Source organism: Cyprinodon variegatus, unplaced genomic scaffold (genome assembly GCF_000732505.1).
Source record: "Cyprinodon variegatus isolate N-32 unplaced genomic scaffold, C_variegatus-1.0 Scaffold28, whole genome shotgun sequence".
Taxonomy (NCBI): Eukaryota; Metazoa; Chordata; class Actinopteri; order Cyprinodontiformes; family Cyprinodontidae; genus Cyprinodon; species Cyprinodon variegatus.
In genome coordinates this window covers 1,315,228-1,332,366 of record NW_015150481.1, presented here as the reverse complement: position 1 = coordinate 1,332,366, position 17,139 = coordinate 1,315,228, and the positions used below count along the sequence as shown (strand labels likewise).

The window sequence follows — 17,139 nt, the reverse complement described above, 5'->3', positions numbered from 1 at the left end:
GCTCCTTTCTAACCGCACCCCCCCCTTCCTAATTTTTCCTTTGAAGTGGAATTACTACACAATTGAGCACAGCGGGTGTGCAGGTTACGCCAACTACTTCATTTAAAGTTTGGCAGGCCTGTCACACTGATGGAGGCCTGTAGAGAAAGCTGTGAGGATTTACTAAAATAAAAAAAAAAGGATGCAGCTTTATTAAGCCGATAAATCAACATAGTTGTTCAGGTTATAATTGCAGCATATTTGCATAATTTTAGGTCTTGTTCTGCATTATAAATGCCCCCTGAAAAAAAAACTCTTACACCACGCACACACATGAAACGGCGCACACAGCGAGACGCTAAGCTGAGATTAAAACGCCACTTCCCCTTGGCTTTTTGATGATTAGTGGCTCCTCAACTAAGTCTCTCTCATAACGCATATGTCGTCCGCCGCTAAGTCAGTAATCGGACAGCGACGGACGTCCATTAACGGCCCAAGTAATCGGCATAGGCTGTGGTTAACCACTCACAGCGATCAACGCACACACTTTCTGTTGGCAAGAAGTGAGGTTCGAGAACAGCAGTAAGAGAAAACGTCAAAGAGAATGAATCAGGCAGGAGAGAAAGATTTGTTTAAGCATCACTGAGGGTGAGGGGGGGAGAAAAGACAATGCAATCGATGTAAAGATGTCTCACACACATACAGTACACACATGGTGTGTTTTGCTCAGCGTGTCTGGCTGCTAACATAATCATAGCGCTAACTGCTCTTGTTAACTCCTCTACTCTGAACAGGCTTTCAGGGAGCGTGGGAGCCTCCTCTGGAGAATTCCACAGTGGAGAGAGTGTGTGTTTTCTTCTTTTAAAATTAACACTGATTGTTTTAGCCAGAAAAAAAAAAAAAAAGTCAATCCCATCCATCGCCTGCCCTTAAAATCATTAAAAAAAAAAGATGCAAGGAGGCTTAAAAGAAAAAATCTTTTGTGTGCTGAGAACTGTCACTCAGGTGTGGGTCTATCTCCGTGGAAATGTGAGCCATCTTTTGAAATTGCTCTCTGAGGGAAATTGGAAAGGGGATATCAAAAATAGTTGAGCAGAATGTGCCTTTTTAGATAAGGCGCCCTGGGTGCCTTTTTTGCCTTCGAGGAGCCAACCGCAGCATTTACATCCATATGACACCTCAGGCAGGAATTTAAACAAATGTTTCCCCCACGCGTGTCGCGATACCGCTCCCTTTATTGCTGTCATTTTTCCTCTTCAACTTCCGCTTCTCTTTAAGCTTTAAAACCAAAACATAAATCCCTATCTCTTTCAATCCTGCATCCCTCCGTTACCTTGTTGAACTTCTGCTATCATGTCTTTTCCTCTTCATCCTCTCTGGTGCCATCATACTCAATGATCTCTCTTCAAGCAATCAGCCGGTTGTAAGAATGTCTCTCCAGACTCTTAAGGATATTGCCTAATATCTATTTATAGATTATCCTATTGAAAAATGGGAAGAGTGGAGGGGGAAAAAAGTTTGAATTAGTGATTTCAAACTTTTAAAACATGCACGTATTTGTTTCTAACACTTTTGAACATCAAGACTTTCTGAATCGTAAAGGAAAAATAACATTATGTCACTGAGTGTAGGTTTTCTGCTAGCCAGAGATGAAGTAAAAGCTAAGAAATGCCAGTAGAACACTCACAGGTTGAACACAGACACACCCACAGAGGCGCAGACACACACTCAGCCTAACAAACACAAAGCGGCCTCTGTGTGGTGCCCTAAATCGCCGGCCGGCAGCCCAAACCGTGTTTCCTGTCCAGCTTAACCACAAAAGGCAATAACACACAACCCTAATGTCACCGCTGTTAATCACACACACACACAAATGCATGGAGGGGAAAAAAAAAAAGTCAAGACGTAGGCTAACTCATGCGGCCTCTGGGAGAACCATCCTCTCCTTCTCTGCTCTCTTCATCCACCCAAAGATTTAGTCATCGCTCCTCATACTTTCCTCTTTATATTTATGCTTTAACACTGAGTCAGTGGACATCACGACTGTCGCTGGCATTCTGGCAAAGAAAGCATGGGGGGCGGAGGGGGGAAAGAAAAGTCTGCTGCACTCTGCTTGTCTGGCTCTTGAAGCCCAAACAGCTCGTGGGAAAAAAACTTGAGTGTTGCTTTAGAAAAAAAAAGAGAAATAAGAAGCAGAAAGACAACGATGGGGGAGAAAAGGGGGGGAGAGGAGAAGTGCATCCGGCGGATGCTGACCACCGGGCGCCCCTGGTGTTTTCCCCAGAAGGATAATATTCATTGAGCAAGAGTATGGAGTTTTTACTATTGTCGAGCGGGGCCTCTGTTTTTGCCGCGTTTGTTAAGCAATCCATAAAGGAGTCGCAGCATTTGTCTCAGTGTCAGCGACTTGGCCTGCTCTCACAACACACACACATCCACAGTGTCCCAGCTGGCTCCTTCCTATTGTCCCACACTTTGAAAGTGTCCCACCTCACCCTAAACCATCCTGGCACTTTTCTCCCTCACTACCTTGGGAGACAGCAGTACCCTTATAACGCTTGAAGACCTGGACACCGTCTCCTATTGTTTGTGGAAGGACAGGGAATGGAATGACTGGAATCAAGAGTTAAAAGGAGGATGGATGAAGAAGGAGCAGAGATTAAAATACACTACTTTCATATCCAGGTGCACACAACAGGAACGGCCTTTTATAATATTATCAACATTTGGTAGCCTTGAAAAAGAATACCATAGTTTCATGGTATTCATACAAAAATGTATAAACCCTTTGTATCTAAAGCAGAGTGCAAACAATATCACCCTCTGCTGTTTAAATATTTGGATATAAAATATGACTGTTAAAATGTAATTTTTTGCTTGTTAATATGATTTCAATACATCCTTTCTTTAGCAAACTAAAGCAAAAAGCCTTGACCTGACTGTCGTTTTAGAGGAGCGATACACCTTTTTATGCACGCATCTGTTTTTTTTGTTAGGAGACGCACCTCCAAAAACAGATAAAAACTGTCCCTCTTTGAATTTGGCATGAAAGTGTAGCTTACTTTCAGTCGGCTTAGCAACAGGTGTGGGAGGGGCAGTGATAAATTACCTGCTGATCTACACAGCTAGAGATACTCTGGATACAGGATCCCTCTCGCAGACCGGGTATCTCTCGAAGGCGGTAAGCGGGAGCTGTTGGTGTTTCCCCTGCTCTGCTGACACTGGAATTCACCCAGCTGACATCTGACCTCCACCCAATGACCCTGTGTCATATGACCCAACACTAGTTAGCCAGGAAGGGTTGGGGGGGGGACACCTTTGTCTGCTCACACACTTTCCTTCTCCTACGCGGTCACTTCTGACACTCTGAAGCTCTTGTCATCACTCTCGCTTTCTTTCATCCTGTCCTCTCTCATCCAGATCTAACCACAACGAGAAGAACAAATGCCGCCTATGCAGAACCCCCCCTCTGCCCCCTCAGAGGGTCAGCTGATCAAACTGAGTTGGGGCACTTTAGCATTCTCCTTTGGTATTTTTCTGTCTGTCTCTCCATTGCTTTTTCCTTCTCTCTGCCCCCCTGAAAACTGCTCTGCGGATGGAGACACGGTTATCAAGGCTCTCTGGGGACAGACAATATGGCCCAGACAATGGACTCCAACCCAAGGTGGTGGTAGCGGTGGTGGGTGGATGGGGAGGAGGGGGAGAATAGGGCCACAGGGGAAGACAAGAGAAGAACGGCGCATTAGTTTGCAGAGCACGGACATTCGGCTCAATTACTCCACTCTCACAAATTCTCTGTCTTCCCCCCAAACCGCTTTAATCTCACCCCCCCACACACACACTTTTACATGAAGTACAGCAACACTTAAGCTGGAAGCAGAAGCGCTCGCGCAAATTAGAAACAATTGATCAACAGCTGCAAAAACGGCTTTCAGATACGGAAAAAAGTCAAATGAAAAGTGAAGAGACACCGACTGGAGGAGTTTTACACAAAAACATTCAGGCTCTATAGCAATCAGTGAGAATTTCAACTTTTTATTTCCCTTTTTAAATCATCTACGATATCAAACTAATGCTATTTAGTCATATGCATCAACGCGCCTCATTTTATGAAGTGCTAATTGTCCGTTTGAGTTAGGATCCGAATCTTAAAAGCAAATAAAGCTGCAGCTGTGGAGCACATCCACATTTTAATTACTAATAATGTTTTTTGTTTCAGTGCAACCCAGACTATTCCTCCTAACTGCGCTCTGATGTCAGATTGCATCCTACAGCGTCCTGCTTAAACTGTTCAAAGTGTTGACATGTCAACTACTGACACACACACACACTCATAAAGCGAGGGGACAAATGGAGGGGTGTGAAAATCCACTGCCGCCTTAACACCACCCTGACAGAGACCTCTTCCTCTCCTCCTCATAAACCCCCACGCCCACCCTGCCTTCTTTTCGCTTCATCTCTGGGACTCTCACTTTTCTGTAAAAACCTGCTTCTGTCTGCAGGTGAGGAATGTGTCAGTTTGACCACATTGTCCCTTTATTTCATTTCGTTTAGCTAGTCTAAAAAAAATTACTTTTTTTTTTTTATTTATCATCTCCTCGTTTCTTTGGTTTTTCCTCCTTTTCTTTCCGCACGTGGAAAAATGCGGGGCCATATTTACAGATTTGACTAAATTGAACCGTGCATTAAAGTTCTGCAACAAAGCAGAACCGTAAGAAAAGTAAATATTAAATAAAATAACAAATAAAATAATTTAAAGGCAAATCCTTAAAATGAAGTCAAATTAATTTGATTTTTTCCCTCTTTTAAGCCAAAAATAATTTCCAAAGTGAGTTAAAATTTAGTGGATTTAACAGGAAAATTAACAATAAGAGAACCAAAAGTCTGAAGAGGAAGTATGATGAAGAGGCGGCATGGGTGAAGGAGGCAAGCGGACACTTACTGTAGAGCATCATTGCAAACCTTTGGGGCTGGAAAACACACTCATACACACACATATACAGGAGTACAGTGCAAGATACCCCCCCTCTTTCAATCTTGTGTGAACACATCCAAATATGAACATGCAGAAAGTCTGAAACCCGGCCGGAGCCTCGGTGATGGAGTGCATTACTGGAAAGCAAGAGTTTTAAGCGCTCTCCTCCTAAGTCATTGTAATCCCTGCATTTATCTCCATACATTCTGCTTTTTTTATGTAATCCCTTAAATGTTTAATTCCTTCTAGCTGTTGTTATCACCCCCCTTCTCTCCCCCTCTCTTTTCTCACCCACTTTGCATGGATTGAACGGTTTATTAAAAACACATTAAAACGAAGGGCCCCACAATCCAACTCAGGAGACCCAAGTTTATCTCAGAACAAAACATTAGTTTCACTGGTGCAAAGACAGAGACTTTGATGCAATAAAAGTCAAGTGGGTAAGAGGAGAGAGGAGTGTTAACCCACGTTATGATATGTGTGAGTTAGAATTTAAATGTATTAGAGTATAATCTGCCTCTTGCGGCATGAGGATCAAACAGGCATTATTTCAGGGGGTGAAAGCCACTTGTGTTGACAGTGCAGGGTTAGAGGGTTCACACCTCTAAATGAAGGCAGGCCTGCACAAACAACAGAGGAGCACAGTGAGATTAGTATTAGCATAAGGAATAACAACAAGAGGAGTGTAGAGATTGAAATAGGGATTAATATTTTTTTTTCATGCGTTTAATTTGGATTATGAAGAAAAAAAAGAAATGTATTGGAAGAGGCTTTATAAATACTGATTGGAGAAAAAAAAAGATGGATTTTCTTCTAAAGCGTCAGAGAGCATCTAAATTTACCAGGCTGTTAGAGAAAGAGCTGACGGGGAAGCAGAAGTAAATAAAGTTGCGGTGAAAAGCGGAGATGAGATGATCAGAGGAGATGATCACACATTCTGACCGACACATTTCGCCTCTCCTTTCCAGACTGGTGCGCGCGCGCTGTTTGTAGTTAGTCTATGGAAGAATTGATCTGAAGGAAGTTTTAGTCAGGACAGGGGGGTGCCATCTGTTATTGAAGCTTCAACAAACACATCCTCAAAACGTTTAGAGCTGGATTTGCCCCAGATTTGCATATGTTATCAGAACTAAAAGGAGAGGAGTGAATCATCAACTCTATCTTAACATTTCATCTCAGCCACAGTTGGAGTTAAACTCCGCTCAGTTACTCAACACAAACACACGACAACAACACTAACTCAAGTCTTTTCTTCACACACTTTTACACATTTGCTTCTTTTTATCCTCCGATCTCCCACTTGTGTCCACTTTGCTTCCCCTGTCATCTCCATGCGCGCGTATGGAGCGCAAAGCGCAGCGCAGCGCACCGCGGCGCGTCACGTACCTGTTACACTCCTGAGGTAGCTCAGGCTCAGTGAGCATGCTGGAGTAAGGGTCCGTCTCTCTCGACAACAACAACATAAAACAGTCCGACAATGCTTCAGATGAACAAGGTTAGTCTCCCCCAAAACAAGACGGGATTGAAGTGATCCTTCAACCTCTCACACACACTGCTGTTTCTCTCTCTCTCTCTCTTCTCACACACTTCCAGCCTCACACCCTCCCTCTCTGTCTCTCTCTCAGCCTCTGTCCCTCCTCTTCTCCCTCCCTCGCTGTAAGCTGTGAGATCTGGGCTCAGCTCTTAAAGCGACAGAGGCAGAGTCTCCCTCGCTCAGAGGAAAGAGAGAGAGAGAGAGAAAGCAGAAGGGAGGGTCTACTTGACCAGAGGTTCTGTTGGTCCATCAGTGTAAATGCACAGCAGTGCTGCCCCCTTCCTCAGCTCCATCCTTCATTCCCTTTTTCCTCCCTAACATTTTTTTTTCACACTTTGATGTAAATTTGCCAGAGGAGTGTTTTCTTTCCCATAACCATACTTTTTTGTTTTAGAAACAAAACAAAAAAATATGAATTTGCCATGGAAACACGCTGAAAAATATAATCCAAGAAAACAAAAATAGTGTTTCTGTCACTAAAGTTAATCCCAAGTCATTTAAGGTTACAAAGCTAGAGAGCTGAAGGCTGGAATATTCTCAGCAATCCATGTTTGATTACCAACTCTTAGCACTTTTTAAATGTGGATTCTGAGGCAGTACATCTTTATAAGAGGACGCATTTTTACATTAGAGCAGGAGTAACCAATTAAAAATCAACGGGGTCCGAATAAAGAAAATCATCAACCAGTAAAGGTCCGGAGACATTTTTAATTATAATCTGTTACTTTAAACCAAACTTAACACTGAAATAAAATGAGGTGTTTATGCATCCATGTTATAAATTAACTTTTAAGATAAATAAATAAATATATATATATATATATATATATATATATATATATATATATATATATATATATATATATATATANATATATAGATAGATAGATAGATAGATAGATAGATAGATAGATAGATAGATAGATAGATAGATAGATAGATATAAATAAATAAAAATTCCCATTTTAAAATCTAAAGTGTTTTTTTTAAGCAGAGAATAACAATCTTTCAGTTTGGTATAATGACAATTTCCTGATTCACATTTTTATAAAACACCTGAACTGACCGTTGTTTGTTATTGTTATTTTTTTTTTTTGCTTTCTTGTTTTATGGCTTAATGAGAGCAGTGGGTTTTAGGCTGCCCTGCAAGACTAATAAACCTGGGTTTAAAAGCCATTCCAAAGCGCATACCAAGGTGCTCATTCGTGAGCCTGGATCCATGTTTATTTTTGATAATGTTCATGGTGGAGAATCCTGCCTCACAGCAGCAGGTTGAGCCAAACATATTCAAAATGTGCAGGGTCATCGTAGAGCACACCATTTAGCTTGTCTGTTACCAATTCACAGCAGTTCTTCCAGCAGTCCACACTTTCTTTCACTTTTTCTCATCATCTTCTCCGTCTTTCCCATCGCCCGGCTTGCCACAGGTTTGGCTGCTGTGTCTAAAAGCAGCTAGCAGCAGCGACCCAGACTGGACCGCCCATTGAGTAATTTGTATGACGTGTAGCCTGGTGCCGGCCGCCATGGAGGAAGGGGCGGAGCTAGATGGGGGACCAGGGGTGGCCATGGCCACCCTTAGCCAATCATTGGCCACCCCTGTGGCCACCCTACCATTTTTAATACACTACTCAAAAAAATTAAAGGGGCAACAACGAGACGACCATCAAAACAGGAATGGCCACCCCTCAGTGTACATTGGTTATGGCCTGGCCACCCTTATAAAATTTTCTGGCTACGCCTCTGTATGGAGGGCTTTACCGTACAAACAGGAGAAGCGGCGCAAATTAATTTAGACACTGCCGCCAGACAACATGCGGTATTTTATAAATGTTTTAAATCAGGCTGGGTCCGGATTTGCCAGCAAGTGGGTAAGGATCCGGACCCCGGTCCGCTAATCTGTGACGTCTGCATTAGAGTCACAATCTGACTGTGATGAAACATGTAGTAGATGTAACATTGGTACAGATGAGGATCACGACTGTGTTCACAGTCCAAATGTGTTTGAATTAACTCTGATGATTTTTATGTCCTATGCTGCTAGAGACACATCCTAAAGATGACATAAATTGACAATACTTTAAAAGAGTTAAAGTCGGGTGCAGGGCGTTTCCTTGAATTCCGCAAAAGCTGAATCAGAACCTCCGATTGCTTCTAATAAATGAGAGCAAAGCTAAAAAAAAAAAAAAAGAAAAGAAAAACATTGCAAAAGGTAAACTCAATGAAAGATTGAAAGTTTTATTTATTGTTCGAGGAAAGCAAATCAGCCCCGGCAAAAAAACGTTTCAATAATATGTGAAAAGGACATTAGCAGCTCGTAGGGGTGAAATGGTAAAGGAATATTTACTGGAAATGTTCCATACAGCTCTCTCCTTTTGGAACGCACGTGTACCAAATGAATACAGCGTTGTTTTAGTTCTAAACACACTGAGAATACTTCTGTACAGCACTAAGTGTATAGAGGTGCGCTCTGTCGCACAGCTTTACAGTCTGCAATTCATGGAAAGTTAGGGTTTAACCAGCGAAAATGACAACAGAGAAAGAAAGAACTAAAGCAAAGGTTTTTCAACATAGTTTTTTTTTTTTTTTTTTACTGAACTTCAGTAATATCACTGGTATAGTAAAAAAAAGAATCACCTTAGGTACAAATCCTTTTGCCTGAACTGCAAAAACGATCTAGAAATAAGTCAAAATTTCTTTAATTAAGTGTATTTAGCCTTAATTCGAGTAGGTGAATAAGATGATTTTCCAATGGAATGAGTATTTTTAATCTTAAAATAAGATAATTAGATAATATGCACTTGTAATAAGACAATGCAGTTGCTTTTTCATGTTTTACCTGTAAATTATCTTGTTTGATTGGCAAAGTGTCTCCTTTATCTTCTCAATTCAAGAACAAATACATTTATTTTAAGAAAAATTACTTATGTAGATTTAGATTATTTTTCCAGTGTGTTGTAGTATTTAAAGAGCCTAAATTGCTGCAGAGCAGCAATTTCCTTTTGAGGAGGGGAGAATATCCCAGCAACCTTTAAGGAGCTTTAAAAGGGATGAAAATATTTTGTTTTCTTGAATATGTGTGCCATCATGGTTCAAACATTCTTAAGTAGTTTTATTGTTCAACAATAAAAACAAATTCGTGTTTCACTGTTGATTTGAAGTAAGAAAAATTATTCTCCTAAACAGAGCCTCCCCAACATGCACAGTACGTATTACATTTGTGAACCGTTTTACACCTACTGATGCAAAATAGAGATATTTCTCTGAATGTTTTCACCCAAAAACTGTGAAAAATTTTTTGCACTGAGCAAAGTTCTATATAGAACATAAAAAAAAAAAAAAAATAATGTTGAACATTTGGAATGCTTTTGCTAAATTTTACATTTTTATGCCGCAATCAATCTATCATGATGACAATAATGTGCTTCAGACAGTGAGCTCTTCACATTTTGGTTCCTCGTGCCTTAAATCAGATACGCCCAAAGCAGAGATGAAAGAGCAGCAGCACGTGTGACATCGGACCGTTGATGAAGTGAGCATAGCAAATGAGGCTGAACATCTCAGACAACTGGAGTGAACTGTTTAAACCCTTTTAGTCTGTTTTCTTTTATTTTACATCACTGCCTCTTAGCTGCCTGTTGGAAAGTGTCCTCAGTCAGGTGAAAAATTATCTTAAAGTAGTTCATGAATAAAATGTATAAAAGAACAATCTCATTATGAAAACATAAATTGGATGGATGGATCATTTCAAAGGTATATGTTATCTCTGGTAATGCCTTAGACTAACCCATGCTTAATTGGTTAACTTGTGTTGTTCCTTTCTCTTTCACTGTCCCTTTGGTTCCGGAGCGTTAGCAAACCAAAGCCGTTTTAGCTCAACTTTGATACACATCATGCTTTTCATATGATTGGCTATGCTAACAGAATAGAGCAGCAGAACAGTGGTTGTGAAACAAACCTTGAAACAAGATTAATATAAGGTATCCTGAGGTTGAGGCCTTTGAATACCTTTAATGGCTGCTGAATTCCTAACAATGCCATCTAAAAAAGGTCATGTTGCTTTGTTAGAATAATTTCTTTATTTTCTTTCAGTTTAAGCTTGAAGGGTTGGTTATAATAAAGAAAAGAGGATATGGTAGCTGTAAAATGAAAGAGGCGGGATGAAAGATGGTGATCACAGTTTGCTTTATCTCTGCCTCCAACCTTATATGTTTTAGTTGTACGGTACTGTGCATGCTTAGATGCTTTAAAATCTCCTAAATGGAATTTCTAATGCATTTAAGAGAATTAATAATGGACCTCTGCGTGTTATTACGTTCCTGTCATTACGATTTAGCACTGATGTGAACGTGAAGGGGGGAAGCCCCTCTTATACCATGGCTACTTGCCAAATACCAAATGTAATGAACCTGAATTCATGTTCTCTTGAGGCAGTCTTGAGATAAATGTCATTTTATTACTGCACCAGCATTAATGTCAACATATTTGAGCAATCAATCTCCATCTCTTTATGCAGTCACTTCTGCACTGCTGTGTTTAAGCATAGCTCTAATATTTGTTACCGTCTTTTCAAACAGAAGGGGGGAAAATTCTTCTATTCACTAAAAAAGATATAAATACACAATATCTTCCTTTTTATAACCCTTTGAATTGAACACTGTGACTTGCAGGGTATAACCTACCAGGACTCAGCTGAACTCTCCCAGCTGGGATTAAGCTGAAGATATCTATAAACTCACACAGACAGCACACATATGCAACCTGACTGAAACCTTGACCAATCCGCCACGCCCTTCATGTCCTCAGGTGTGTGTGCTACGTGCATGTGTTTGCCTTAGCAGTGCATGCTGCTTCTAGCCCTTAGAGCTGTCAGTCACTATTAAGGGTGTGTGGTCTGGGTGTCACACATATGGCCGATCCAGCTATTGTTCTGGAGAGCTCAGAGAAAAGCGGAGCTGACGGGCTGCCACTTCTGCCGTTCTTTAACACAGACACACACACTCAGAAAGTACCACACACAAATGAAGCACAGATAATCAGTCTTGTTCCTAACATGCGTTTGCATGAACTAGATGCTCTACACATTCATGGGTGATATCTGAAATGTATTTGTGAATTTATATTCAGGTATAACACTGAATGTGAAGCATGCTGTTTTTCAAGAATTTCTATTTTGATTATTTTTCTCATGCAATCGCTTTGAGATTGTTTTTAATTGCAAGTGTACGCATCAGAATTTGACCTGTGCGCGTTTATGTGGATGTAGCTTTAGCATCATTAGCAGTTTAACATAGTTTGGATAACATAGGGTGACCAGACGTCCTCTTTTTCCCGAACATGTCCTACTTTTCATACCTAAAAAATTGTCTGGGGGAATTTCAAAATCATCTGGGATTTTGGTCGACTACAGTGCAGCAGAACCGAGCTGTGAGCACCGAGGCTGGACTGGGAACAGAGTGACCAAACCCAACCTGACACCGGCGGCCCCTGCGTAAGTCAGGTGGAGGGAAGCATACCGTCACCGGGTCTGGTGCGGTCCAGGCAGCGGCCCAGCAATCGTTGGAATGGTAGTGAAAGCAAGTTGGACTGATGTTAGTACAAATAATGCAAATCAAGGAGGGACACCAAAATGAAGGTCTGTGGAGATCAAGCCTTTGTGAGCTTTTCTGGTTTGAACAAAGAGCCACTTTCAAACCTCATACAGTCTGTCAGGTTTTACTTGAGGTACAACACCAGTACGGAAGAAATCAGATTTCTGACAGCTTTAAAATCCAACAAAATGTGACTAAAAGGCTATCATACCGTAACAGGTTACTGACCACGATAATCAGAGGACCGGGAGAATGAATTTGGACTACACCCAGCATGGTGCACTGTAGGAGGTGTTCCAGGAGTACAGAGCTGGGGCTATCTGGTCTCTGTACAAACAGAGCAGGAGTTTGGTCCGCATTGCCGATATTTAGTGGGACCTGTTCTTGGGGCATGTTGGGTTCAGTTGGGCTGCCCACTGTCAGCGTTCCTGTTCGTACTGTATTTTTATGGACAGGACTTCTAGACACAGCCAAGGGACAGAGGGGGGATGTTTTTTTTTTTCTGGATCACATGGTTCTGCGTCAAAGGAGCCAGCTGAGGTGGCTCGGGCATCTATTCAAGATCCCTCCTAGTCGCCTCCCTCAGGTGGTGTTCCAGGTATGTCCTATTGTGAAGAGGCCTTTTCCGGAAGGCCCAGGACAAGCTGAAAGGACTTCTCTGAGCTGGCCTGGTGTCAGCTTGAGGTCCCCCCATAGAAGCTGGAGGAGGTGTGTGTGGATCGGAAAGTCTGGGCATCTCCGCTTAGACTGCTGCGTCTGCAACCCGACCTTGGATAAAGCGGAAGAAAATGGATGGACATGGTTCTGCTGGCTCCTTCCTGCAAAGACCTACAGCCTGCAGTGGAGCGGTTTGCAGCTGAATGCAAAGGGGGCCATGTTGAGAGTCATCTCCTCCAAGTCCGAGAATATGGTTCTCTTCAGGTTGGAGGGGTGGTCTTGCCTCCACTGGAGGAATTAAAATTCTTTGGGTTTTGTTGACAAGTAAGGGGAGAATTGAACCGGAAATTGATACATAGACTGGTGAGGTTGCCGCCATAATGCAAACGCTGCACTAGTCTGTTGAACACAGAAATAAGCCAAAAGCAAAGCTCCCAGTTTACTGCTCAGTCTATATTCCTACCCTCACCTATGGTGATGAAATCTGGATGATGAATTAAAAGACAAGATCCCGGGCACAAGTGGCTGAAAAGAGCTTTCTGCGCATGGTGACTGGGCGTTCCCCTAGAGATTGGCTGAGGAGCTCTGAGTAGCTACTTCTACACCACATTGAGAGGGGTCAATTGAGGTGGCTTTGACAATTGTTCTGGATGCCCTCTGGATGCCCCTCAGGGGAGGTGTTCCAGGCAGATATCCCTGGGGGAAGGCCCAGGGGATGACCCGGCAAATTATATGCTGGAGGGACTATGTCTCTGGGCCGGCACTGGAACGGTAAGGCTTCCCGGGAGGAGCTGGAGAGGGTATCTGCAGAGAGGAAAGTGTGGGCCCCCCAGGTGAGACTGCTGCCCCCGGTCCAGGATAAGCGGAAAACAATGAGTTGAGTATGAGATATAAACTATTAAATTCCAAGTCCTTTCATAGAATAGAATAAAATAGAATAGAAATGTTCATTTAAACTATTACTATCTATTTTCCCCAAATGAAGACATTCATAAAACTCATCAGGTGTTGAAATCAAATAAATACGACAAAGTTATATCACTGTAGACTATTGTCTGATCTGCTGCAACTTGAAAATAAAGATTTTAAATTCATCTTCAACAGAAGTTTTGCTATTTACTTGTATATTGCAACAAAAGTAATGATTAATTAATTCAGAAATTGTTATTAATTCAGTTCTATTCAGTTTATTATATAGAGTCAGTTCACAACACGTCATCTCGAGACACTTTATAGAGGTAATTGTTTTAAGCTATGCATTTCTAAAATACAGAAAACAGAGCCTCACAATCATATATCCTTCTCTAAGGAGTAAATATACCTGCAATTAAATGTTACTTAATTCATAACGGGAATTAGCCAATTATTCAATAAGATTTACAAATGCTTTCAAAGAATTATGTGTGAAATTTTAAAAGATTCAAACACATAATTTCAGTCTAAAGAAATTGAAAAACAATTGACAAAGTGGTGATAACTGGCAATATAGTAAGGGTTACAAACGCATAGGGTTTTTGAGGCCAGGAAACCTCCAAGAATGCATCAACAAATAATCAGCAAAAACTACTAAAGCACTGCAGACCTTTCTTATCTTCGGAAATATGAAATTGCTGAGTCAGTAATCGTGACCCAGCAATTTAATATAAAACGGAGGATTCCAAGGCAAAAACTATCGCTAACCATGAGGTGCACTGATGAGTAAACATCTGAACCATCAAGATTACTGCCAAAAATTTTTGGAAAATATTGTTTGTCCTGATGAAGATTAAGCAAAACATTTGAAATGATGCATATTTTGTCACATCCACAGTTAAAAGCAAAACAAAACAAAAGCATTTTAGAAAGTGATCATACTTAAAGAAAAACATTGTGGTGGTACCAAAAGGGTGCTCTGCTTCTTCACAAACCAAAAGACTCACAGTTAATGTTGAAACCTTGAAATCTACCTCCAATAAAACAATTAGCTTTTAAACTATATAATAAGAAAACATGCTATTCCATGTTGACAGAAAAGAAAGATTTTCCTCTTATGCTTTATGTTTGGATACTTTATGCAAAACCTCAGCAAAGCATGAAATCCATCATCAAATCCACCGTCTTAATTTTATAATTTTTCAATCACCATTTTCCAATTAAAGCCCAAGTTCTTGACTTGTATTGGCACAATAGCATATCTACAAAATCTAATCATGTCAACCATGAGTCTAAGTCAATGTTTATGCCAGATTCAATGAAACCCTATCAAGCCATTCTTTGTTGACAAGACGGGAATATCAGGAGAGCAAAAAAACAAATGCATATTCCAGCTGCTTCCTGTGTCAGCTCTTCTTGAATTAAAACATTTCATAGCAGCTTAATGAAATTACAGTACATTTAATGGATAACACGTCAGTTGACCTGTTAAATCATTGAACAAATTGGTATTGCACAGTTAAGTTATTGTCATAAATGTTTAAATACTTGGACAAAATGTGAAGAATTGCTGAGAAGCAGAGAGCAATCCAAAGTTCTATCAAAGGACAATTTCCACCAGTGTGAGCTTAATGAACATGTCTTGGTCTGAATGCACTTTATTGTCACACTAATAACAGGATAAAGGTACAACTTGGTTTGTACAATAGTCAGACAGATTCTATAGAACTCTCACATACCCATGGGAAAGGGACAAATCCATACCAACTCCACGCTCATGCTTTCTGTAATATGAACAGAACAGCGTCAACCACAATCAGTGGCATTAGTTTTCTATTTACCTAATCTAATTCATGGCCAAATGGAGAGAATACACTGGAAGGGCTAAATCTAATCGCATTCCCGACTAAATTGAGCCCCGATTGAACACAGCATCTCTCCTTGACCCTGTAAACAGCTGCAAAACCAATGATAACCTCATTTGTGCATTACAGAAACTTAATTTCTCCATTATGCGGCTGAGACGGCCGCGATCGGTCAACATAACGGAGCAGGCCTGACCTGGGCACACCCCTCGCCCTGCTCCCTCCCTTCTTATATAAAGACAGCTGGAAGAATGGGCACGAGGCTCGTGTTCATATTTTGAATAGCTCTTTATGAGATTACCATTCACACAATAGAAAAAGCTAATAGCGTCTCCAACATTATACCTGCCAAGAACTTAGTGAAGATTAATTTTGACTTGACAGTAGATGTTAAGGCACACAGAAAACCATGCAGACTATAATGCAAATGTACAAAAATCAATATAGCTCAATGTGTTCAAATAAAATATTGTTTTAATCCTAAAAGTGGCAAAATGCCACATATTCAAGATCCTAAGCAAGTCAAATTAAGAATAAACATTGAGAAAATACACATTTAACTAATTATGAAAGGTTTTACTGCGATTGACTGGCGACTTGTCCAGGGTGTACCCCGCCTCTCACCCATTGACAGCTGGAGATAGGCACCAGCACCCCTAGCGACCCCCATTGGGAGAAGCTTGTCAGATAATAGATGGGTGGATGAAAGGTTTTACTTGTTTAAGGTGTTGACTAACAGAATATTATAAACCATGTGAGTAGTAAAATATAAAAAGGAATAGAACAGAAAGAACAGCAGGTTCAATCAAAACCTTTTTTGACAAAGGATCAATTGATCCTATGTCAAGATCCTCACAGCTGTACTGTATTAGGTTTTGACCTTAAGAGAGAACAAACATATAACAGAAGTAAACAGTCCTAAAGCTGGAAGATACTCAAATATAGATACTCCTGAACATTTTCACCCAAATTTACACATCATGCACATTAGGAAATAAAGACAAATGATTATGAAGTCATGAGGACAGTTGTCTGTTAAAGTGCAAGATTACTTCTCAAAAAACAAAATATTGGTTATTGGTATTTGAAAAAGCCGAGAAATGAGGATGCAAACATTTGTTAAACAATGGTTTCCTGTACCAAGACACAGCAGCTCGAAATCAAATATTTTCTCCTTCATCACTGTTTATTAAGCTTTGTATTCCAGTACATGTGATCATGGTATCATTGTTACAACAATAACAAAGTTCATATAAGCATAAGCATATTTAAGGGCCCAAACCCAGTATCTTTGTCGGAGAGAGATGATGAATTTATAACTTCAATGAATTCCTAACTGGACGCAGATAGTGTAGAAAGAAATAATTAAGTTAACCCTGAAAAAAATAATTGACAAACACTTTCATTTAGAGCTCCTGATTAAATGTTTAGTTGGTTACATTATCCCACACAACACGGTGTTTACACCAAGAATCAATTTCAATGCTGAGCCAGGTTACATTTGATCCTGCCATGTTCTGTACAGTGTAAAACTTACACTGATCTCAGTGTCAGAATTTCAGAATTAATAGGTGTTAAACCAGTGGTTCCCAAAGATTTTCTTCTGGGCCCCCCTTTGGATTACAATAA

General features: G+C 40.7%; 1 protein-coding gene across 8 annotated transcripts in view; it reads right to left on the bottom strand.

Annotated features, from left to right (window-relative positions):
• sox5 (SRY-box 5) overlaps window positions 1-6,604 on the bottom strand; it is a 93,259-nt gene extending 86,655 nt beyond the window's left edge. For 5 of the 8 annotated variants that reach the window (XM_015397567.1, XM_015397625.1, XM_015397594.1 and 2 more), the window contains exon 1: window positions 6,341-6,604. In XM_015397567.1, coding sequence (XP_015253053.1) covers window positions 6,341-6,417 — 77 coding nt within the window. In that variant the 5' untranslated portion in view covers window positions 6,418-6,604. The remainder of the gene's footprint in view (window positions 1-6,340) is intronic. The other 3 variants (XM_015397576.1, XM_015397609.1, XM_015397617.1) reach the window with 1 other exon arrangement.
• Window positions 6,605-17,139: the final 10,535 nt, after the last annotated feature.